Source organism: Petaurus breviceps, unplaced genomic scaffold (assembly GCF_028583685.1).
Source record: "Petaurus breviceps papuanus isolate PSGF00001 unplaced genomic scaffold, PetGlider_PUasm1.0 90779, whole genome shotgun sequence".
NCBI lineage: Eukaryota > Metazoa > Chordata > Mammalia > Diprotodontia > Petauridae > Petaurus > Petaurus breviceps.
The window spans coordinates 8,830,477-8,855,895 of NW_027187344.1; the positions used below are offsets into that span (position 1 = coordinate 8,830,477).

General features: G+C 40.9%; 3 protein-coding genes across 17 annotated transcripts in view; 2 read left to right on the plus strand and 1 right to left on the minus strand.

Annotated features, from left to right (window-relative positions):
- Nucleotides 1–11,962, plus strand: part of FNBP1 (formin binding protein 1) — a 211,000-nt gene extending 199,038 nt beyond the window's left edge. For 6 of the 12 annotated variants that reach the window (XM_069069373.1, XM_069069376.1, XM_069069378.1 and 3 more), the window contains 2 exons: nucleotides 409–545; nucleotides 5,271–7,991. In XM_069069373.1, the coding sequence (XP_068925474.1) occupies nucleotides 409–545; nucleotides 5,271–5,449 (316 nt within the window). In that variant the 3' untranslated portion in view covers nucleotides 5,450–7,991. Of the gene's footprint in view, nucleotides 1–405; nucleotides 546–5,270; nucleotides 7,992–8,683 lie in introns of those variants that run through there. The other 6 variants (XM_069069372.1, XM_069069375.1, XM_069069377.1 and 3 more) reach the window with 2 other exon arrangements.
- Nucleotides 1–25,419, plus strand: part of TOR1A (torsin family 1 member A) — a 381,690-nt gene that overhangs the window by 282,488 nt on the left and 73,783 nt on the right. The gene's annotated exons all lie outside the window — the stretch shown is intronic.
- The window catches only part of USP20 (ubiquitin specific peptidase 20), a 58,627-nt gene continuing 52,392 nt past the window's right edge, over nucleotides 19,185–25,419 (minus strand). For all 4 annotated transcript variants that reach the window (XM_069069367.1, XM_069069368.1, XM_069069369.1 and 1 more), the window contains 7 exons: nucleotides 25,170–25,339; nucleotides 24,993–25,074; nucleotides 23,868–23,976; nucleotides 23,430–23,532; nucleotides 22,522–22,593; nucleotides 21,136–21,313; nucleotides 19,185–20,840 (listed from right to left, as the gene is read on the minus strand). In XM_069069367.1, the coding sequence (XP_068925468.1) occupies nucleotides 21,153–21,313; nucleotides 22,522–22,593; nucleotides 23,430–23,532; nucleotides 23,868–23,976; nucleotides 24,993–25,074; nucleotides 25,170–25,339 (697 nt within the window). In that variant the 3' untranslated portion in view covers nucleotides 19,185–20,840; nucleotides 21,136–21,152. The remainder of the gene's footprint in view (nucleotides 20,841–21,135; nucleotides 21,314–22,521; nucleotides 22,594–23,429; nucleotides 23,533–23,867; nucleotides 23,977–24,992; nucleotides 25,075–25,169; nucleotides 25,340–25,419) is intronic.

Sequence of the window (25,419 nt, forward strand, 5' to 3'; positions counted from 1 at the left end):
AGAAATTACTCAGGGATGTTAGTAGAAGGGTGAATCTGCCAGTGCTCATAGAAAGCAGGAGAACAAGTATTACTGTGTTACTCCCCCTTCACTCCACTAGAACCAATGAGTTGGGGAATGTGCAGGACAGGACAACCAATATGGAAAGGACGACCAGGGATGCAATATAACCCAGGTCATGGTGAATCTCAGAAGATGGAAGAAACAAGAGAGGAGCAGGTTTAAAATTGAAGTAAACTTCTTGCACAGTCAAAATTTAGAATTTAAAATGGAATGACAAAGGCACTTGAAAGGGATGCTCATAATTGTAACTAAGGTGACCACAAGTATTTTTGTTGAATACCTTAGCTGACTGTCTCCACTGAAGTTAGTTGCTATAGTTGCTTTGTATTTTTCTTTCTTGAGCAGCCCAGATGGCAGTTACACAGAGGAACAGAGTCAGGAGAATGAGCTGAAGATGATGGCCACAGAATTTGATGATGAGTTCGATGATGAAGAGCCCCTTCCTACCATAGGAACCTGTAAAGCACTGTATACATTTGAAGGTATCTCTTTCTGTTACCATTCTTTCCTCTGTTATCTTAGTTTATTTTATGTGTCTCACAGCATCAAAGATTTTTTTAATTTATTTTTTAAGACTTTTTTTTTTTTTTGCTTTTTGGAGGGGGGAAGATAGGGCAGTTGGGGTTAAATGACTTGCCCAAGGTCACACGGCTAGTTTTTTGGGTTAAGTGTCTGAGGCTGGATTTGAACTCAGGTCCTCCTGTCTCCAGGGACGGTGCTCTATTCACTGTGCCACCTAGCCACCCCTTAAATTTACTTTTGATTTTGATTTTTTGATTTTTTTTTAATGCTTTATTAACTTCTGATTTACATCATTCATTTCTGCCAGATTTTGAGTTACAAATTTTCTCCCCGTTTTTCCCCTACCCACTGCCCCAAAATAGCAGTCCCATAGGATATCCCCTCCTCCAATCTGCTCTCTCCCATATTTTCTCTCATACCCCTTTCGACTTTTCCAGTGGATCTCTATGCCTCAGTGCCTGTATATCTTATTCCCCAATTACATGTAAGATGGTATTAATAATAGTATACACACACACATACATAAATATATTTGAATATTTGATTTTAAAACTTTCAATTCCATATTCATTCCCTTCTTTCCTTGTCACCCACCCTTACTGGGAAGATAAGCAGTTCAGTATAGGATGTACATGTGTGGCTAATGCACAACAGTAACATAGTAGATATATTGTAACAGACTGACTAGATTTCCCTCCCTCCTATCCCACCTCCCACTTGTTCTGTTCTCTACTTTGGTCCTGTCCCTTTTCAAAAGTGGGTGTTTCCAACTTCCCTCCCCCCCAGCCTGCCCTCCTTTCCATCATCCCCCCTCTCATCCCCTTGCCCCCCTACTCTCCTGGAGGGTGAGATATCCTATTTAGTGTGTATTTCATTCCATCCTCACGCCAAATTCAGTGGGAATAAGGTTGACCCATTCCCTTTTGCCTTCCTATTCTTCCCCTCCATTGTACCATTTTCCCTTGCCTCTTCTGTATGAGATAGTTTACCCCAATCTGTCTCTCCCCATCTCCTCTCATTATATTCCTCTCTCACCTCTTAATTTCACCTTTTTAAGTATCATCCCTTCCTGTTAAATTGGTCCTGTACCCTCTATCTATGTATACCTGTAAACATATATGCACACATTCACATATGTATTCATATGCCCATATACCCTCATCTATAGACATATATATTTCTATTCCCTTCAACTACTGAGAAAAGTTTCATAAGTTACAATTATTGTTTTTCCATGTAGGAATGTTAATAGTTCAACTTTGACAAGTTCCTTATGATTTCTTTTCCCTGTTTACCTTCTCATGCTTCTCTTGCTTCTTATATCTGAATGTCAGATTTTCTATTCAACTCTGGTTTTTTCAGCAAGAATCCTTGAAAGTCCTCTATTCCATTGAATGACCATATTTTCCCCTGGAACATGATACTTAGTTTTGCTGGGTAGGTGACTCTTGGTTTTAATCCCAGCTCCTTTGACCTCCGGAATATCATATTCCAAGCCCTTCGATCCCTTGGTGTAGAAGCTGCCAGATCCTGGGTTATCCTGATTGTGTTTCCACAATATTCAAATTGTTTCTTCCTGGCTGCTTGTAATATTCTCTCCTTAATCTGGGAATTCCAGAACCTGGCTATAATATTCCTAGGAGTTTTCTTTCTGGCATCTTTTTCAGGAGGTGATCGGTGGATTCCTTCAACCTCTGTTTTGCCCTCTGATTCTAAAACATCAGGGCAGTTTTCTTTGAGAACTTCCTGGAGGATGCTTTCCAGGTTCTTACTTTGGTCATGGCTTTCAGGTAGTCCAATAATTTTTAAATTATCTCTCCTGGATCTATTTTCCAGGTTAGTGGTTTTTCCCATGAGATATTTCACATTGCCTTCTGTTCTTTCATTTGTTTGGATCTGTTTAACAGAATCTTGATTTCTCATGAAGTCATTATCTTCCATTTGCTCCAATCTAATTCTGAAGCAGTGATTCTCCTCAGTGAGCTTTTGAGATTCTTTTTCCATCTGGAAAATTCAGCTTTTTAAGGCATTCTTCTCCTCATTGCCTTTTTGAGCCTCCTTTGCCACTCGAGTCAGTCTGTTTTTTAAGGTATTATTTTCCTCAGTCAGGCTGTTGACTCTCATTTCATAATTTTCTTGCATTGTTCTCATTTCTCTTCCCAATTTTTCCTCCACTTCTCTTATCTGCTTCTTAAGGTCCTCTATGGCCTGTAAGCAGCTCATATTTTCCTTTGAAGCTTTTGGTGCAGGAATTCTGACTTCACTGTTTTCCTCCTGTTCCATGCCTTGCTCCTTCTTGTCCCCAAAATAGGAGTGTAATGTTGGAATCTTCTGTCTGCTCTGTTTCCTTTGCCTGCTCATTTTGCCACTCAATTACTTGACTTTTCGGCTTTTTGCCACAGTAGTACTCTGCCAACAGCCAGGGGAGCTTTCGTCCCAAACGCTGGGGTTTTCTCAGCTCCTGGAGGTATTAGATGGGTGCCCTCTCTGAGGTCTCCACAAGCTCTGGCAAGCTGGACACACACCCCAGGACCTCCACCCTAGACTGCAATCCAGATCCAAGCAGGTTAAAGCAAGAGCGATTACCCCTCAGACTGGTGCTTGGTCCCCGTACACTCTGCAGGCCAGGAGCTGAAGCCCTCACTTGGCGCTGGCTGGCTGTGCCGGTGTCTCAGCGGCTTCTCGCCCCAGGGGCAAAAGCCACGCACTCCCAGTTACTGAGTGCCAAAGTCCAGACTGCACTGACCTCTCGCTTTGTTCTTTGAATCTATGTGTTGATAAATCTGGAAACCGCCACAGCTGCTTTTGATCTGGAGTCACTCTGGCTGGTGGCTGGTCAGGCCCGCCCTGGGGCTAAAGCCTCCTCGTGGGATTGGGCTCAGCTCCCAGAGCTCTGTGCTGGATTCCTGCCGTCCTGCAGGGCTGTCCTCAGGGGGAGGTTAGCTTCTCTGTGTCCTCTTGTGGGTTCTGCAGCTCCAAAGTTTGTTTAGAGTCCCCTTTTTACATGGATTGGGGAAAATGGAAGCCAGAGCCATAGAGAGGTTGTGCTTCTACTCCGCCATCTCTAAATTTACTTTTTAAAAAATTGAACTTAACCACTCCCCCAAAAAGAACATTTCCTCATACATAGCTGTACCAGCAAGCACCCCTACATCTGTTTTACAGGTGAGTTATCATAGCAACAAGCACCCCATCATCCCCAGGGTGACTGCCAGCACAGGTTCTTGGATCTGCTTTGATAAAGGAAAGCAACTGAAAATGGGTTAACAAGCTTACTTTAATCAGTCAAACATATATCGTTTACCTAGTTCAGGGGAAAAAGGTCAGCACCCCAAACTTCAGAGTATACAGGCAGAATTATCAAGACAGAGAAACAGATTAAACAGACAGGTTTCCAAACTGTTCAACCATTACATCCATACCAAATCACAGTTACCATCAACATCTGGGTTTTTCAAGGGGGGAGGGGGCTCTCAACAAGGACTTCCCAGAGTCTCATCTGATCAAATCACAGAACACTTCTCAAAGTGAGCCCCAAAGAAAAGCCCCACATCAGGGATTATATAGCCTTCTCCTGGGTCAGAGAATGTAACCACCCTCTTGACCCACTTCCCAATCACACAGCATCAAGGTGTGGGCATTCCTGAAAACCAAGCCTCCTACCACAGGCTCCATGTGACCACATTAGCCTATTAGGAGGCAGAGTATATTTTCAAATCAAGGAAGATTCTCAGAGCCTCTTAAGCCTAAGGGCAGGGAAGATCTTTAAATTTGCATTTCCATTACAAAGGGATATAATCAGGAAGAGTAATAGATTAGAAGAGGCAGAAACTGAAAACAGGGGGTGGCTAGGTAGCACAGTGAATAGAGTACTGGCCCTGGAGTCAGGAGGACCTGAGTTCAAATCCAGCCTCAGACACTCAACACTTACTAGCCATGTGACCTTGGGCAAGTCACTTAACCCCAATTGCCCTGCCTTCCCCCCTCCAAAAAGTAAAAAAAGAAAAGAAATTGAAAACAGGAAGACTCTTTAGGAGACTCTTAGTAGTAAGTAGATCAGGACAGAAGAGATAAAGGTCCGAACCAAGATGGTGAAGGAAGAATTGATAGGACTTAGTAACTGATTCCATATGAATAAAGAGAGACGGAAAAATCAAAGTTAAAACCTAGATGACTGGGAGAATGGTATTACCATTAATAGAAATAGAGAAATCAGGAGTTGCTAATTTGTCAAGAAAAATAATGAACTTAGTTTAAAATGCCATCAGGTCAACCATTTGGAGATGCCTACCAGGCGATTGATAATACTGGATTAGAGTTCATGTTTGAGGACAGAGCTAAAGATAGAGCTTTGGGAATCAACCACTTAAAGGTGAGAGTCAAAACCATGTAAAAAGATGAGGTTGATAAGATAGGAAGAGAAGCCTATGGGGCAGAAGAGGAATCAGAACCTGTGAAAGAGACTGGAAAGAATCTGTCACTGTGGTAAGAAAACTAGGCCCATGCAATGTTACAGAAGACAAGAAAGGAAAAAACGCAGGGCTGTGCCAAGAGGTTATGGAGAATAATGGACTAGAGGCCCCTCCAATAAATGTTAGTGCCTGAATCTTTACCAGTGATAAGGACGCAAGTGTCTGAGGTTACTTTGACTAAAAAGCTAAACTACTGTGCCATTAACTTTTCAGGTCAGAATGAAGGAACTATTTCAATAGCTGAAGGAGAAATATTATATGTCATAGAAGAGGACAAAGGTGATGGCTGGACACGAATTCGGAGAAATGAAGATGAAGAAGGTTATGTCCCCACTTCGTACGTCGAAGTCTATTTGGACAAAAACGCCAAAGGTGCTATGACTTACATTTAATATCATTAAATTTTCTTTTTAGTTGGAGTTTCTCCTTCCCCATCTGTGACTGTTTCAGGTAGAACTTGTCTAAGGACTGGATAAATTCCTCAGTGTGCATTTCTTTTCACATAGTTATGTGAATCACAATGGATTCATGCATTGTACAACTGACTTTTCATTGATTATATTTGATAGTAAGTTTCTCTTATTGAAATGAAATGCCCTTGTGGAGAGCTCATTTAACTGCCAATATATACATATGTCCTCATTTGAAATATAAGTAAATGTCATTTATTTTTGTAGTGTCTGTAGATAACAAGAAAGTTACACTCCGACTTCTATCAAAATATTTCATTGTAATCATATCTAACTGAATCAATCCCAGTTCTTAGGTATACCTAATAAGATGCACTGATAACTGATAATAATTTGGGAGCAATTTTAGAGATTTGTCCTTTTCACTAGTTAATGAGACTTAAGATTTTAAAAAAATTGAACTTAAAAATTATATATTCATCTTCTGCCAGCACACATAGTTAAGGAATTCACATTTCTTTTAGTTTGTTAAGAAACATAAGCATTTTCCTTTTACGGTCTCATTTTACAAAATAAAGCTCTTTTCAAAGCTATTTGGAAAACAGATATTAATGCATAGTATGTTACTTAAATCTACCAAAAATGGTGTGAAATAAAAAAAAATCATAAAACTCTAGGATGTTAGAGCTGGAAGGAACCTTAGAAATCATCTAGTTTCATCTACCCATTTTACAGATGAGGAAACTTTAGGACCAGAATTTATAGACATTATCTTTCACTGAAGACCTTGTTTTTATATGTTATCAGAATCTTTCCAGCTATTTGTGAGTTGAGTTTACATATTTCATGTTTCAAAACCATATCCAAAATTCAAAAGCTGTCTTCATGTTTTGATTAAACCAAATCTATTTTACCAAATTCTAGCCCCAAAGTCAGACCATTATTTTGAAACCAGCAAAACAGTTTTAATAATTTTTATTTTTCAAAATAAATTTTTTCTTTTATCCCCTTCTTGATTTAATAACCCATTTTGATTACAAGCATTTTCAATTGCATTATATAAGTTCTAGTCAAATTACAATAAGAAAATACAGTAATCTTTAATTCGCAGTGTTTTTCTTCCTTTTTAAATGTGTCACAAATACTTCCCCATTTTACTTATAATAGCTGTGAATGCTAACTTTAGGCTTCAGTATAGTTTTGCATTGAGAAGTCCCAGGGTAAAAGAGAACATTTGTTCGTTACTCAAATGTTGGTTTTTTTTCTTTGTTGAGGGCAACATAATAAATACTGAAAAAACATAAAGTGAATGAAACCATTTTGTTATTCGTAGTGCACAGATTTTAAAACTTTTTCCATAGTTGCACACATTGATTCAGAAAACATATCAATAGATTTGCAAAGGGGATGTTTTTAATTTCCATGGCCTGACTGTGATTTTTTTTTTATAAAAATTTCTTAGTGGCCAGAACAACAGAATGCATATGTTGATGGCACAGTGAAAATACTTTGTTAGCTTTGATTATTTCAATGTATGAAATATTTAAATGATCCATAGAACCTCACCAGCATGAGTTTTTCATACCATTGTTGTATAACCTGATTATAACTACTACTAATATTCCATAAGATTCCACATGCAATCTTACTTTGTTTTAAAACATTTTAATGTTTTAAAGTTCCTTAAATGAAAGACTAGTTCTTAAAAGGATATATTCTGTTAGAATCGCTATTTTGTGTTTTGCTCTCTTTGATGAGAAATGCTCTGTTGAAATGTACAAAACAAGCAAAAACAAATCTTGCTTCTAAAGTTCTACTTCCTTCATCCTAGCCAGACTCTCAGAGTTGCTCATGTTTTCTGTGGGATCCTTCCCTCCTGCCTGCTGCCTGGTTTATAAATCTGTCATACCTCAGTCAACAGTTCTGTAATATTGCTCCATTGAGGAACAACTACTACTTTCACATGTCCATAACCAGGAATAGTGGTTATGTTTTTATTGATGCCAGTGCACTTTTTGCAATGTAGCTAATTATTTAATGCTTGCCATAATATTTAGAATATTATTGCTCTTTTGGGCAATTGGATTGTGACATCTTTTTTTCTTTGTGTAAGGAATTTTTTTTAATTAAGTCTATTAAATATGTCAATAATTCCCCACAGAAAATATTTGTATATACTGCAATTTAAAAACTAAAGGGTTACTTGAATTTGACTTGTTTTTAACTTTTTGCCTTTTTTATATAAATGTTTGTTTTATTGGTTGTTATTCTGCTGCCTAATGATCCTTTTGTTTTTATAACTGCTGGTTAAGCCACAAGGACTGTTACACTCGTAGCTAGGGTCCCTGCTGGCTGTTCCAGACTTGACTTTATTAGAGACACTTTGATTCTGAGTAAGTTTTGTCTGAATGTAGCCAACGTGATTGTTTCTTTCTACTCCTATTCTAAAAGAAAACCTCTTTGTCCGGTATTACTTTCTAGCTGTATCCTTACATCTGCCTCTAATAAACATTATATTTTCTCATGATTGCGTATTTTAAATGATTTTTTACCCTTCTGAGCAAATTATTCTGTGTAGTACAAATGCTCCACTCTCCTCCTTTTAGCAGTGGGGCATTTTCTGTCCAAATGCATATAAAAATATGGCCTCCCCTACACCCATGACAACTTTCTCCTTCTTTACCATTTATGTATTTATGGGCTTAGAAAGTCTGTGTTTCTTTTTCTTGCTGCTTTCCTGCACTCCTCAAGATGAAGAACTTTCACTGTTTATTGCCCGATAAACATTTAAGTTCTGTTTACCTTGTCACTAAAACAAAGATTTTATGTTATCCCCTAATAAAAAACAGCAGAATTTCAATTAAGGAAAGGAAATTGAACCATTGTTATCTTTTCTGTCAATAAAATATTGTTTTCTTTCCTTTTACATGCAATTAAAATCACAAGAAATAATCATTCAGGTGAACTTGTTTTTTCAATCATCCAGTAGACATCTCTCCTAATCTAGGTTGGAAAATAGTTTACTATGATAAAACAGTGAAAGTTACTTATCCCAAGGACATTACCTTGGTAATGACTGCTCTGGATACTTCTGACTCCCATACTTCCCTTTTACCCTTTGCCTGGTGGGACACTTGCAACCTAGAGCAATATGCCCACTCCCCACCTGTTGTTTTTCTCACTAACACACAGTTTTTGTTTGTTTTTGTGTTGTAGATTCCTAAAGGTGATGTGCTGGTGCAAGAGCCTCGAGTGAGCTTTCACAGGAGGAGAAACAAATAGTCTGCTTGTTTCCATAGGCCACTCAAAGGGGTCACGTGCATAGACTTCTTGAGCTGGTCTGGAGTTAACCCTTGAAGTCTCAGTCTTAAATGACATCCCCACATTACTCAGATGCTTGCTCTTTTCTTCTAGCATGTTCTTTGTGGTTTGGACTAAAACACAGACCTTCCCCTTCGTTCTGTCAGGTGGGCTTCCTTTCCAGGGAACTAACCTGACTGCACTTGCCCTTTAGTGTCCAATTCAATTCCCCTTGCAGCATACAATTAGAAACTCCCAGAGGAGTAACCCACGGCCTTTTAAATTGCTCCCTCCTCTCAGTCTGCGTGAATGGGTGACATGGCCCATCTCAAGTTCACAACGTGCCTTTTGTGATAATTTTACATCTAGTCTCATGAGAAGACTAAGGGAGACCCAGACACATATTAGCTAGACAGAGTGCTCAGCTTTTTAAAAAATGTATTGAGTACCATAGTAACCAACAATAAATACTTCTTCCTTCCTGAAAGGCCATGTGTATTCATTAGGGCTTCTTAATAGCTGACTCTCCTGTCACACCAGACATTCACTTTTTCAGGATCCAGCTTGATAGCTTATGGCTGCTTTCTTGCTTCTCCCCACCGCACTCCCACCTCCTCCTCTTATTCCACCATATATATTTCCATGCATGCACCTGCAAATGTTTGAGTTTGCAGTTCTGTCTTCAGTGTCTTCAGAAGATCCACTTTTAAGTCTCATTCCAGTCTGCACGCTCAACCTGCTGCCCTGCCTGTACTCACCTTTTCATCAAGTTTGAAGGACTTTGAAGTCTATCATCCCTTTAGTAATCTACCTGTTTGTTAGTAAGAGTAGTTTGGACCTGTACCTGATTACAGGTATTTTGGGCATGAGCACCTCACCTATGTATGCACTGTCATAGTGGAACACGAAAACCGTTTGGTTAGTTGTTCTTTCCAGGACCTCAAATAGATTCATCATCGTTTATCGAATCAAATAACTTTAAAGCCATTCTTTTGCCCTAAATAATCCATGACCAGAATCAGAAAACCGTTATATTGTTTCTAAGCTTTTAAACTTATTTGGTTCAATGAACAGTTTGCTTTTTGAGATGGAATTCTTTTACCTTCTCAATATTTAATACTGAAGTCATATCACATGTGGCTGCCCTATTCTTAGATCAACCATTTTATTAGCAAGTAAGGCTCTTTGGGGCTTATTAACGTTATTTAGCATAAATTCAACCACCACAAAGATGGTTAGGGTCAATTATGAAAGCTATGAGTTGGGATAAATCTCAATGCTTTTGTCTGACATAGGCAGTAGTAATTATTTAGTGGTTTCGGTTTGGTTCTTAGTAACTGGGAAGTTACTTTATGAACCTTCTCATTCCTTCTTTGAGAATCAGACATTAGAATTTATCTCCAGCTCAGAAGAGACGGGTGCAGAAGTGTTGTCTCTGTGTCTGTTGACTGCTTCAGTGTGTCAAAATTAGGGAAATTACTCAAATTAGCAAGTGGGGAAAGGTGGGAAAACAGACTGGCTGCATGTATCATGACTTCAGAAGCAAGTCCCTCCAGTGTTTAGGAGTCATTAAATTAATACTATCTTTAGGAGAAAGAGTATAGTAAGTAAAAAGAAGAAACTTTCTTCCCTCTTGACTTGAACTCAGAGGCTTGAAAAAACCCCACTGGACTCTGTTGGTCAAATGTCATCCCGTAGGCAGAAGTGTTTTGTATATGGTTACTTCATTAAGGAGTTGATGCAATAGTTGGTTTGAAGGAATTCTTTAATGCCCATCAAGATTCAACAAAGAAGATTGGCTTGGGTAAATGAAATTGAAATTAGACGTGTCAGAAAGAAGAGTAACTCATCTCCAAAGTCTTGTAGAAGTAGTGTGATTGTTGTCCTAAGGGTCACTGGAACTGTTCATTGTCTCTTTGATGTAACAGTCCCTATTCCAATGCATGCTTTTTTCTTCAGAGGTTGGCACTGCTATTTCTTTACAAATATCACAAATAAGGACCATTCTATATTTTATCCTCCAAATAAACAGAAATTTTGTTTTTGAGATGTCACAACCTTGGACTGGATATACCTGTTAATTCTCATTACAATGTGTACCTGTTAATTCTCATTACAAACAGATGGAGGAATTCTTTGCAAAATAGGAAATATTTTTAAGCCTCTATAATTTATTCTTACAATGTCTGATGCACTGTTGTACTCCCATATCAACTGTGTCCAAGCAAGAATGAAAAGGTTTAATTTTCCATTGGTTCTAGGTGGGCAATAAATTATTAGCCTTTATAAGTAAATCAATTTATAGCAATGCCAGGGTTGCTACATAGTGATCTTGAAAGGACTATTAACTTGAGGGTACCAGTAGGGTTTAGTGGGGAAAAATTTTAGATGACAACAGTGAAAATGTTGTGAAATAATTTACAGATAAGAGCTCAGAATCTCTTAAATGTTTCTTTTTCTTCTTGTCCATCACACCTCATCTTCCCATCACTGCTAGAAGGTTGTGGTGTCGTTTTAAATGTTTAATTTTAAAGAAAACTAACCCTGAATGTTGACAAAGCAAAGTAATTTCCCAAAAGGTAAAATCTAAAATTGATCTATCCTCAGGATATGCTGAAAAAAAGTTGAAAAGGCATTAACTGCTGTGATGGGACTTGCCTTTGAATTTTTACCAATTTCACCTGGTAGCATATTGTGGCCCTTACAGTCTCTAAAGTGAGTGAAATTTGCCACTTCCCCACCAGCACAGTCACTAATGCCTTTCTGTAACATCTGTAAATAGAGAATAAAAAACATATTTACTGAAAAAATATAAAAGTTGTGTTAACTTTTGGAGTATTTTTCCATATAATGTATTTTGGGTTTTTGCTTCTTACTGGCTCTCTCTCCTGTTTCTATTGTAAAGTTTTATTTTAATAAGCCAAATTCTATCTTGCAATGATATTGAACATTTTAAAATTTCTGTGTGTGTGTGTGTGTGTGTGTGTGTGTGTGAGAGAGAGAGAGGGGGAGAGTGTGGGCTAAGCACTGACTTAGGCTTTGGTAGAGTATCTCTTGTGACTCATTGCCATTGGAAAGGTCCTTGCATTTCCCATTTGTTTCTGGAGATGGAATTCAACCAAATGAAGGCAAACATTGTTCTTGTAACTATATGAAATCATCTAAATATTAAATAAAAATATAACTTCTAGTGTACTTTCATGGAACTGTTTTCTTAGAAAATGCAAATACAAAGATTCTATTAATGTATTATGTGTTGTAATGCAAAGAGCAGTGGAGTAGTAGTTTGGAGACCATGGTTCACACCCAACATAAAATGAGCATAGTAGGTGTTAGACCAGCTAATCTCAAAGTTTCTTATAACTCTTAACATTCTATTGTCCTCTAACTCACTTGCCCAAAAAAGTTAAAACGCATTTTAGGCTGAAGACTAATTTTGCAAGTCTTACTTGGCTTACTTTTTCAGATTATTTGATGTGCTTCAGTGGTATTTTTAGATATAAATTCAGCAATGTCTTTTAAATCAAAGGTAGCCATAAGTAGGCTCGAATTTGGAACATTTTTGAGATTTATTATTGGTCTTGATTCATTAATAAGACCTAAGTAGGTAGATAAGCTGGGCCTGTAGTCAGGAAGACTCATCTTCCTGAGTTCAGATCTGGCCAGACACTTATTAGCTGTGTGATCCTGGGCAAGTTACTTAACCCTGTTTGCCTCAGTTTCCCCTCTGTAAAATGAGCTGGAGAAAGAAATGGCAAACCACTTCAGTATCTTTGCCAAGAAAACCCCAAGTGGGATCATGAAGAGTTGGACACAACAACTAAGTCCTTCATAGTTTGGGTGGAATTAATCAATACTAATTAATCTAAGGTATCTTGGAGTTGGGGGATGGGTGCTTTTGAAAGACTGTAGACAGTGTTCTCCATCTATAACCCACTTTGGGTATTTCACTACCTACTTGTTTAGACATTTCTGTGAAGTTGAAAGAAGTTGATAATTTATGAATCACCCCCTTTCCATTCACTAAACAGTTGGCTAGAGCTATGTCTTAGGAATTCTGATGTTTGGTCATTTAAATGTTCTTGGGTTAGGGAGAACAGAGTAAAGTGCTAAAGCCAACTCTCAAGTGTGCCAACTGTATAAAAAGTAAGAATACAGGTAAGTAAAATCTACATTGAATACCCCAACCTACTGGAAATGCTGATCTCCTGTCATAGCAAACAATCAAATTTTCTTACCTCTGATGGAGGTGATAACCAATAGTGAAGTAGACTATAGTCAGAAGGAAAGACAGTGAGTGGCTTAATGATGTACAAAATGGATAGCCAACCAGTCCCTGAATAATTAAGAGCTGACATTACTTACATGTGGCTATTTCAATATCTTAGTCCTCTGTGGAAAAGAGAAATAGTCTGGCTATTGGAAGTAATTTAGAAAAGTTATGTGTGGTTTCTCAAAATTCTCTGTCTTGTATGGGAAACATTTTCTAGAATTCCCAAAACAAGAAAGCTCGTTTTTAAAAAGAATGTTTCCATGCAGCCTACTTAATCCAGTACTATCTGACCTAACTTATTTCCTACAGTCCTTAGTCAAAGACAACTTGGATTTGATGCTATAGAAAAACAATTTTTAGACTAGAGGCAACTTGTAGTCTGTATAGATCACCAACTTTGTGCTAAGCTATCTGGGTCAGGTCTTCAGAACTGTTTCTCAACTTTTCTTTTTTGGTGTGTGTGTACAACACCTGTGAACTTGTTGGACTTGATGGGGGAGTGTGTGTATATATGAGTATCTCATGACTGCCTTGACTCTCAATGCTAAAAAAAGGCACAGGCTTCTTTGTAACACCAATAACACTCTAGCCAGAAAGTAGTTCCTTACAGTCACACATTTCTTGTTTTCTTTTTAAATGTTTTATTAATATTTTTTTTTAAAAAACCACTATCCCTTCCCAATAACTCTTTCCATTAGAACCTTTCACGATAATAATAAAGTAGTTGAGCAAAACCAATGTCTCTTCAGTCTTTCTTTTTATTTGGGTAGGGACCCAGCTACCTCCTTGATAAGAGGTTTTATAATGCAGTAGGTTTTCTGTTACTTGGGGACCGTTTGGTGGATAGGATCATTTAGTCTTACCTGTACCTGAACAGTAACCCATCTCTTCTACAACATCAGGTAAACTGATGTTTACTGTGTGCCTAGCACTGGCTCAAAGTCTTGGGCAAATCTGAGTTGGAACATAAAAGTTGGAGTTCAAAATCTATAGGTAGATTGGGAAGCCTTACTTGTTATCTCCTCACTGCTTATTACCACTCTTATCTGCTCCCAACAGGGTTTTGTGCAATTCCCTGTGGGAAGGGGAGTGGAGCCTATGTAGTAACCTTCCCCAATTCCATTCAGAGACTAAATACACACTTTTTCTGCTCTTCCCCACCCAGGACTTAACTTTCAGTGCATCTGTCATTTCAAAAGGTGCTCCTTTTTTTTTTTTTCATGATCCCTTAGTTTTTATTTTTATTAAAGCAAATATATACCTTTTTTTCTTTTTCCAAAAATTTTAATTGTCCTAATTTATTTTGTGATTTCTACATTCTTATTTGTATTTCTTTGTCTTATTTCTGTTGTTTGATATGTTCTCAAGTTTAATAATTACTTTTTTGGTTTTAAATTTTTTTTGCACTTAGTAGTACTCTCCCCCCCACCCCAATTTCATATAAAATGAGTTTTTTGTTTGTTTTTAAAGCAATTGGGGTTAAGTAACTTGCTCCAAGTTACACAGCCAGGTGTTTCTGGGTGGGTGCTAAGTATCTGAGCCTAGATTCAATCCACGTTATCCCGACTCTGGGGCCGGTGCTCTTACTGTGCTACCTGGCCACCCCTAAAGAGTTTTTTCAACATTCATTTTCATAAGAAGATTTTGGGTTCCAAATTTTTCTTCCTTCAAAAATGTTGTAAGGGAATGTGAAAAAAGAGAGTGGGGGACTGCCAGCAAGTGTGGGTAGCTATTTGGGATGACCAGTAGTGAATCATGGCCTATGAAAGCAATAAATGTAGCAATAAAGAAGGTTTTAGTTTCCTTATTAAAGACCGAAGCTAAGAACAAATATGGTTCTCAGGGTCTGCTGGCTAGAGAACTGAGAAGAAACAGTTCCTAGCTGCTAGAGTTTACATGTTGGTATTTAGTCTATGGTGACCCTGGGTAGGGGAGGAAGTGTCTGTGAAGAGAATGAGAAATTGGAAGTGTAAATTGGTGGTAAAGAACTGATACTACCCCTCTAGGGCCAGGGTATCCATATTTTGATTTTGATAATTAGACCCCATTAACACATTTTCCCCATTGATTTTAGCTAGCCAAGACCTTTTCAATCTCCTGCACCCAGTTTTTATAATCTACCTTTTGGATCATCCCACCTCTCTCCCTGTGTTGTTTAGGCTGTTGATGTAACCAATTCACACTGAAAACCAAAAAAGAAAAAGCAAGTGGGACTGTTTAATTAGCTCCTTTTCCTCTGAGCCCAGAGATACCTCAGTTACATGTTTATGATGAACAGTTATTGACTCTTGCCCAAGAAATAGAGAGTTCCTATTAATAGAGTCTTCTGGTAATTGATATAAATATTTCTGTCTTTGTTACAAAGGCATGTTGAATATTTACTTCAACTCCCCCCAAAATCAGCTAGGACATCTCCTGGCCAATGTAGATGCAACTGATTAGAGACCCCTCTGAATTCTTTAGTTCTAAGTACTTGAAATGTGGAAGACTGAAGGAGGGAATGCGGGGATATACCTTCTGTAACTGTTTTCCACCAATTATTCAAATGTGTAGGTTACTGCAAACAACTGTTTAAAATGGGCAAGGATTCTGAGGGAGAGCTTTGTCTATAAAGCTCTGTCTCAGAATGAGGGAAACTGTTGTGTATGACATTTTTTCCTTTCCACCCACAGGAAAAAGTCAAGGGTCAAATGTGGCATTTTCTGAAGCAATTTTATCTTTAGAATTAGAGTGGTACTTATGTTCATTCAAGGCTACTGGAGAAGGGTTGTACCTTTAGTAGGTCCTTTAAATGACTGCTTCACAATAGGGCTTTAGTCTTCTCCAAAAATGTGATTTGGAATTTTACAGTCCTCATTGCCTGGGAGCTGGAGCCCAACTATGAGTTTGGTGCAGCTCTGGGCACGTGTTCACTTGGAAGATAATAGCTTGGCTTTCTCTGGTGCTTCTTTGCTGACACTAATGAATATTCCTGGACTGTTTTCTGTGTATAGCATTTACTGCCTCCAGCTCAGTTTGGCGTGTAAACAAACAAAAAGCTTTGTTTTTTTAATTTGCTTTCTGAGACTCCCTGCTTTTTTTGCATAAGAATAGCAGCTTCCCCACTGAGACCTCTTTTCTTTGAAAATTTAAACCAGAAACTGGGATTTCAAGAAAAACAAGCAGAGAAGTTGTTTGGCTTTCCACTATTCTGAAAAGTGCTAAGATTACAGCAACAAAGAAGTCCCACCTAGGGCAGTTAAACTCTCAAAGTACATCTGAATAGGTTAACTCCTTTGCTATTTAAATCCTTTCACCCCGTGGCTCCTTCCTACCTGTTTTTTTGCTCAAGACAGACACTCCATGCCTTTCTACTAGCAGTCACACATGCTTGAAATTCTCATTTCTCCCCCCTCCCTCCTTAGGGTAGAGGACTTTACTGGTCTAGGTTCCCTCCTCAGAGGGACCTACCCCCTCTACTACTACAACCTTCTTTCTGTGACTTTCTCTATCCACATTCTCCATTACCTACCTCTATGAGCATTGACACTGTATCTTGATACTCTCTTCTCTCTAGGTTTTCTCTACTACTCTCCTGGTTCTCCTCCTGCCTATCTGATCTCTCCTTCTCTCTCCTTTGCTGGCTCCTCATTCATACCTAACTATAGGTTTCCCTCAAGGTTCTGATCTGAGCCCTCATCTCTATATTTCATTTGGTGAGCTCATCAACTCCCATGGATTACCATCTCTATGCTGATGATTCTCATTTCTACCTTTCCTACCCTAACCTCTCCTGACCTCCAGTCTGATATCTCCAACTACCATCAAACTGGATGTCCCCAAAATGGAACTCATCTTTCTCCCTAAATCCTCCCTTCCCTATTACTGTTGGGGCAACATCATCCCTCCAGCTCTCAGGTTCTCAACCTAGGAGTCTCCACTCTTCATATCCAATCTGTTGCCAGGACCTGTGGTCTCCCTTTGCAACATCTCTCAAACACACCTCCTCTGATATGGCCTCCACTCTATTTCACACCTTTATCAGAATACTGCAATAGCTCACTGGTCCCCATTCCAAGCTGTCTACTATTCAGCCACCAAAGTGATTCCTAAATTAGAGGCCTATCAATGTCACAAACCACCCTCCTACTCCAGTGGCTCTCTATCACTATAGGATCACAGCAAAATCCTCTTTGGCATTTGAAGCCCTTCCATCGCTTAGTCCCCTCTGCCTTTCAGATCTTGTTTATCCTTTGTTTCCAAAGTGGACCAATGACACCATGGAGTGATGACTTGACTGGTGTATGACTTGGATTTAAATGAGGCTGACTTACACAAAGTCATCAGCCTCTCTTCCAGAGTCACTTAAGTCAAGTGGCAAGACAAAAGTCAAGACTGGTGAAGGCCCAATGCAGTGGATGGCGTTGGCGGTCCGTGTTTGACTAAGCTCTAAGCACTCCACGGTTCCTGGTTCAGTTCCCTTCATGGCCATTGGAACAAATTTTTCTCATCCTATCATTCTAATGGGGAAATCTTGAAATGCTTGGAATAGCTAATGGTGCACTAGCTAGACTGCTGGGCCTGGAGTCAGTAAGACTTTGCTTCCTGAGATCAAATCCTGCCTCAGACACTTACTAGCTAGGTGACCCTGGGCAAGTCTTTACTTTATCTGTTGAGCTGCAGAAGGAAATGGCAAACCACTCTCCTATCTTTAACAAGAAAACCCCAAATGGGGTCACAAAGAATCAGACATGACTGAACAACAACCGATTCACCAACGGTTTGAGGCCTGACCTTGGCCCTCCACCTGGTTTAGTCCGTTTGCTGAGGGGATTTTACTGGAGCCATAGGTGACAATCTGAGTGCTGGGTGGACGTCTTGTTCCCCACCACAGGAACACTGGTCACCTGGCTGTTCCACAAATAATACACTTCACCTTTCTCAGTTCCAAGGGTTTCCTCTGGCTGTCCCCTACACATGCAACACTCTCCCTTACCTCTACCTACAGACTTCTGTATCTTCCTTTAATTCCCAACTAAGACCCATCGTTTACAGGAAGCTTTTCCTAACCACTCCATCCTACTCCTCTCCCTCTGCCATTTCCTATTTAGCCTGTACATAGTGTGCTCACATGTTGTCTCCCCCGTTAGACTCTAAGCTCCTCGAAGCATCAGGCTGTACACAGAGCTTGGCACACAGTAGGTGCTTAATACTTCCTGACTGATTGTAAGAACATTAACTCTTGACTGCTAGTGTCTAATTTATGAAGACCTCCAACCCCCACCCAAACAATGAAAGTACTGCCACATATTCAGGACAAATAGTTAATGAAGAACAGAGTCACTTACATCTTACCTAGGGAATTAGAATCGTTGACACACTCCATAACAATTATTTCAACTCACTGATTTTTCTGGTACGACTTTTCCTGCAGATCATAATTTATTTGCACACATATACCTACAGATCTAGAGCTGGAAGGGACCTAGTAAGTTTGTGGGGAAGCAGGTGTGGTGCAGGGGAAGGTTAACACTAGCACTGTTCAAATGGAGTGCTAAAGACCACCACAAGCTTCCCCATTTCTGTAGAATATAAGGAAGGAAAGTGAAGGTGAAGCCAGACTGCCTGAGAAATCGCTTCTGTTTGCAGTGATTCTTTAATTGAAAAATATGATTAGCTACCTCCAACAGTGGTCTTTTCAAGTACTAAGAGATGCTCTCACAGCTCCTTCCTGCCTCTCTCTGAATGTGGTGACACACGACTTCCGGCCAAATAGGACACTTGTCTGTTTAATGCTTACTTCATTATCTGATCACTTCTGGCTCTATTTCTATTAGTTTGGGGGGAAAGGAGAGCTAGTGTGTTGTGTGTGTTTTTTTTTTTTTAAGGAAAGTGGGATAAAAAGTCTTCAGGGCAAACAAAATAACTGTCTCACATATAATGATTCGGTTTTTTAAGGTGGTACCAACAACATTTTGTCTTGATGGTGTCCTAGTTTCAGAAAGCCATGGTCATGATGGGTTTTTTGCAAATCATTTGTCATGGTCATGGTTAGCGCCCCATGCCTACTGCACGAGAAAGAAATCTCCCTTTCAGGGAAGAGCTTTAATTTCCTCTCTTGGTAATGCTATGAACTCCACGAAAAAACACAATGCATGCCCCCCATGGGATGAATACACACATGTATTTATTATGACACTGAGCACAAACCTGAACACAGAAATGTCATTATAATCTGTACAGCAGAATCTATACAAGAACAGTACGAGAACATGCGGACCCAGACGCCCTGCAGGAGGTTCAGAGCTTGCTGCCGCAATTCACAAAAGAGCATCAAACAGCAACAAGGTCCAACAGCGGCTCATTCTTTGATCAACATGCACGTTGCTGTCTCACTGGGAAAAGGGAAGGATCCAGGGAAACAAAGTAACAAGGGCCCCCCCCACACAAACATTGTGCAAAGGTTTGTGGTATTCTGGGCAGCACAGCTGCTAGGATTTGGGCTAACGTTCCTTCTCAGAGGTCTGAAGGTCCCCACTGGGTGCCAACTGACTGCTTCTGACACCCCAAGCCTGCCCCTCCCCCACCGCCACCCCAGCTTGCTTTCCTCTCTGCTGGGTGAGTCACCTGTCCCTTCCTACAGGGACTTGGTGTTAGCTGCGAAATGTGTTTGGTCACACAAGCTGTGGCAGATCACAGTGGCTTGGGCTGAGTTTGAGGGGGAAGGAGGATGGGTAGCACAGGCTCACAGAGAAGCTTCAGAACCAGACCAGAGGGGATCTGGCCCCATTCCCCTTGCCAAGGCTACACAGCTATTAAGTATTTAGGAGTGAGAAGGAGAAAAGGAGGGGTATGTTCTATCATCCTGCCATTTAAGGTAACCTGCACAGCAAATGAGTCAAGTGGAAAGATTGTTTTTGCCTCTGACACCAAACCTCACTGGCCCCTTCCCCCCCAAGCTTCTCTGCAGTAGAAATGAATCCTTGCTAAACTGTGGTCAGGCATGGCTGGCTGCTTCCTGAGCCCGACTCAGACCAGAGGCCCTCCTTCATCTTATTAGTGCAACTTTACAGCATATGTATTAAGACCAAATAGGGACCTTCCAGGAGCAATATCTAAAGAATGTTTTGGATCCCCCAGCTCCCTAACAAGTGGACAGAACAGTTCCTCAAGTCTCAAATGCATGTCTGTTGGATGGGAAAATATTGAGAGAAGGCTTGGCATTTCTTTTCCGCAAGCAGGGATGGGGGGCATCTGGTTTTGAATCAATAAATATTTCTAATCCCTCTGAACTAAGATTCTGCTAAAGTATTTGATGGGTGGGGGGAAAGCAAGAGGGTGAAGGTAGTACATAGAGACTCTGGCCTAGGTTTAGTTTCTTGTTACTCTTGTGCACACCTACAGTTTACAAGAACACTGGACCTGATGCACAACTGGAAATCCTTTTGAATAATCAGTTCTCCTGTCTCTGTCCCCTGAGAACATGGCAGACAAGTAGACGACAAGGCTGGGCCTGTGGTGTCCAGACCTGCTCACAGACTGCCCAAGCAGTCACTGGTGCTGGAAGAGCTAGCCTATGGGAAAGTTTCAGGAACATTAACTATGATTAACTTGTGTGCCATCAGAACAAAAACCAAAAAGAATGTCACAAAATCCTGATAGCCTTAACAAGCCTGCAAGTTAATATATCTCCTAGTTGCAGCATTGCTCACTGTGAACCAGAACGTTTTTGCCTCTTGATAGCTTTGTATTTCCCAAACACTTGGCCTCTTCTCAGGTGCAAAGTCCCCCGTCCTCTGGCAAGAGACAATCTTGTGGAACCTGCAAAAAAAACTTCGATCACCCTATGGAACCAAACAAAGGTGAAAAGACAGCTGTTTGCTGGGAGGGCAATGTGTTATGCCTTATATGAAGCCTCTTTCTTTGCTTTACATAGGAATTATACCTTGAACAATAGTATTTGTGATTCCTTGGGATCTTAGCTACAAAATTACCCATTTCCAACTGATCAGGTACCGGTATTTTTTAAAGGCAGTTTGGTGATAAATCCCTTCTGAGAAAAGACAATACCACCAAGGGGCAGTACAGGGATGGGGCCTAGCCCCAGGTGACTTACAAGTTGGCCCAAGGGGATCACACAGCCCGAGTCTCTGCCTCAATCTTCTGCTCCCCATGCAGGTTCTCTGGTTCCTGCAACTGAGCAATGGTCTGTCGCACTGCAATCTCAGGGCCGCCTCCATAAAGGGTATTCAGATAAGTCCAGGTCTCCTCTGAAATCTGTCCATAGTCAGCTCCTGCAAGGTGAGGGGTACAAACTATGGGCCTGTATGTTCCTCTCACCCTCAGACATAGCTATTCCAGATGCTTGATGGGTGAGAAGAAGGGAAGTTGCAACACAGATGTTAAGATACTAGTTCATGTCATAACATGAGCACAACTGGTGGGAAAAGGGGAACACCTAAGACAGAGGACAGTCGTTCATCTTCAGGGGGCCTTAGCTGTTCCCACAAAGATGACAAATACAAGAATGGCAGAACTAGCAAGTTCCTGAGATATAAGAAGCCTCTTCCCTGCTGTGGAAATGCCTTCCCCCTGTGGTGCCTATCAGGCTACCATCTGGGTGGCCACTGGTTTCTTCTGGGAAAGTACGGCAAGTTCAATGAACAAGGGAAAGATGGGTTAGGCCTTCTTCCCTTAGACCCTAAAGAATTACAATAGTATCTGACATTTATGCAATGTTTTAAGTACATTCACTTATGAGCCTTACCAAGTACATGCATCTTATGAGGTAGGTGCTAAAATAATTATTATTCCCACTTTCTAGATAAGGAAACTGAGGCAAAGTCACTTGCTCAAAGCCACAAAACTTCTAAGTATCAGAAGGGGATTCCAGCATAGCTCTTCCCATTTCCCACTCGATTCCCTAAACCAGGTTGCCTCTCATTAGGAAAAAAGAACAGGCCTGGAGGAAACGGATTTCTAATTCTTAGTCAGAAATAGGTGGCTAAGAATCTATACCCGTCATCAGTACATACTGCAGAAACATAATTCCTCTCAAAGAGCTCACAGTCTAATGGAGAAGATGAACAAATAAGCCACGGGCAGAGTCAGCAGAAGGAAGGCCTGCTGGGAGCTGGGAAGGGCTTCCTGTAGAAGGGGACAGTTTAGCTGGCACATGAAGGAAGCCAGGAGGTGGAGGTGAGGAAGGAGAGTGTTTCTGGGCATGAGGCCAGAGAGAATGCCCAGGGCTGAGAGTGTGAGCAGAGAGAATAGATCCCCCATAAAAATCGAGGTTTACCGTTCTCTAAATCAGTAGGAAAAAATATGTAGGGTACTGAAGGGGAAGAAGGAAGGAGTCACCACACACAGGAAGCATTTATCAGAAATATTTACTAGGCCCCAAGGGGACATAATGTTCAACAGCAGCAACCGCAGCAGCTATGACAGTAAGAGACAAAATTAGCCTGAAAGAGGCCCTGGGAGAGGGGATTCTGAAACATACCCTGCTTCAGCTGGATGTGGCCACCTCCTTTGATCAGTGCTATTTTGCTGTTGTCAATGGGTCCAGGAGGGTCTAGAACAGAAATGACACTGGTTCTGGGATGCCACTGGGGCTTTTCTGTTTCTACCCAGACTCTTTTAATTCCACAAAGTAACAGAAAGACCTCCTGACCTTCTAAGAGCTCACTGAACAGGCAAGTCAGCTTCTCAAAATTCAATTAAAATTAAAATGATCAAGGGGAGGAAACAGTTTCCATAACAGATCAAAAAACTGTCTCTGTGGACCTGCCTGAGATAAAGCAAAGTCTCAGAAGGAACAAAATCAGAGAGGCCAGAGCTTCCCACATATGCTTTAACATGATTGTTGCATTTATGCCAACAGCATATACCATGTTTCCCCCATTCCTGTAGGCCCTACCCCTCCCTGTAGGCCCCCCCCCCCCCCCCCCCCCCCCCCACAAAAAAAAAAAAAAAATGTTGCAAGTGACTGAGCACAGGGGAAAAAACCCACAGCAAAGCCAGAGGTTAGAGCAACATCTCATGGTCAGAAGCTGACAGAGGCACTTGCTCCAAAGTTCCCACATGCAGAGTTGGGGGGGGGGGGACGACCCCAAACTGAGTTTCATGGCAGATCTCCGGCTTCCAGAGTGGAAGACATCAATGAGGCAAAGACCCACATTTTCTCTCACCCAGGGCCCCAGGTTCAGAGCAGGTGCTAAAGTCCCCAAAAGGGAGGCACACCCAAATATAAGATCTCACAATGTGTCACAGACCCTGAGCCCCTTGCTGATAACAGCATCAATCACGCAGGGACCCCATCATCCAAAAGGGCCTACACTGTAGCCCTAAGTCCCTACCCCAAAGAATTCTTCCTGAGGGACTGAGTTTCAGGGTTCCTCCAATACTCACCATTGTCTTTCCCCTTAACAAAGGCCTCCCATTCCCGGAACCACTGCATACTGATGCAATAGATGACACTGGGGGATTCCTCTGCTTGAAATGCTTTGTTCAGCTGCCAAGAGGACACAGATCTGCCTTTTAATTCCAAAGTGTTGGTCTTTTCACAACAATAAATCTCATTGTTTCCTGATAACCCCCAACAACCCCAATCATACACCTATAGCCTATGCATTGAAAAGAGTTTTGTTCATTATACACATGAGGGAACTGGAGCCCTTTGTTGCCTCCCTTCCCTCCCCCCATACTATTTCTCTACAGACTTAACTGGGTCTATTTTTTAACAACTAGACAGATATTTCTGAGTAGAAAGTGGTGACAAGGAAGCTGCCTGCTGAGGACAGAGGGCTCTAGAACTTGAAAGGGAACAAACCCCAGCCCCCTATACACCTTGATGAAGGTGTCGATCTCAATCCGCCTTCGCTTGGCCAAGGCTTCTATCTCGACCTGACAGACTGAGCACACGTAGAGATGATTCACAGCAGGGCCACCACCAAACCTAGACAGAAGACCAACAAATCCAAAACAAAGGGCAGTCAATGGGACGAAGGCTTCATACAGATTCTAAGCTGCAGTAAGAAATCTTCAGCTGAAAAAGGTGCTCTGAATACTCCCGGAATAAACAGCACAGAAGCAGGTCTCAGGGCTCCATCAAGCTCTTCCTGCTTCAGAGATGAGCTAATTAACCATGTTCAAAAGTATTGACTATACTTTTTGAAAAGAGAAGGGTGGACTTCTTGGGATTTTCCCTAATTACAAAGTTCCTAAGTATTCTAAACACCCTGCTCTGGAAATGCTTGAACTTCTGGAAACTAAGCAGAACACCCTATGAACCAAGTGTTCTTGTCTTTCAACTAAACAGAGAAAATCTCTGCTGTTGAGTAAATTAGAGGAGATTTATCTCCTGGGCTACCATTCCCCAAATGTTACAACACAGGGAATACTGCTGCATTACAAAACATGCTATCAAATTCTGGGATTCATATTCCTTTAACAGTTTCTGATTAGGGAACAGAGAAGGAAGACTATCATCTTGGAACAATGGCTAGTATTTATGTACATATGTCTATTTCTGCATTTCTTTTTTTTTTTGGAGGGGGGAAGGCCGGGCAATTGGGGTTAAGTGACTTGCCCAAGGTCATAGAGCTAGAAGTGTCAAGTGTCCAAGGCCAGATTTGAACTCAGGTCCTCCTGACTTCAGGGCCGGTGCTCTATTCACTGTGCCACCTTGCTGCCCCTGCATTTATTCTTGTAAAGCTTGCAACTGTTTGGAATTACTCTAAAGCAAGAAGCATTTATTAAGCACCTACTATATACTAGGAGTTGGGGATGCAAATAGAAAGAATGAAACAATCCCAGCTCTTATGCATTCTTGCCTTTTTCCTTCTCTAATTCATATGTCCCAACAAGTTCAGTGATGTGGGCACAGCATGGATTACAAAAAAGTCAGGAAATGGTTATCAGCCCCTTCCTACAGAATCACAGAGAAACCTTGCTGTGATCAAGGAGTCTTACCTGTTGTAGAGATATTCCCATACATTCTGGGGCAGGATTACCACGAGATCATCAATGTAATGGTATTTATTGGGTGGGATTCCTACCGAAAACAAGGAGAGAAAGTGAAGGGCCTAGAGCCATCATTAAAGGTTGTTCCCAAGATCTGAGTTTCTCCTGCTCTGCCACCCTACCTACCTCCATGAGAACAGAGGAACGTGTGGTTTGTAATGGGCCCTGGTTCAGCAAATGTGTTGAACTTATTGAGCCATTCCCGGGAGATGTAGAATTGGAGCAAGCTGGGCTCCTTCACAGTGGCCAGAGCCACCACACGCTGGCGCTCCCGCACTGCCTCCTCGCTGCTCTTCCTACAGAGGAAGAAGCCAAAACAGAAGGTGACTGGAGTAGTGAGGCTGCTGCCACTGAGCAAGCACACTGAGCTGAGGGG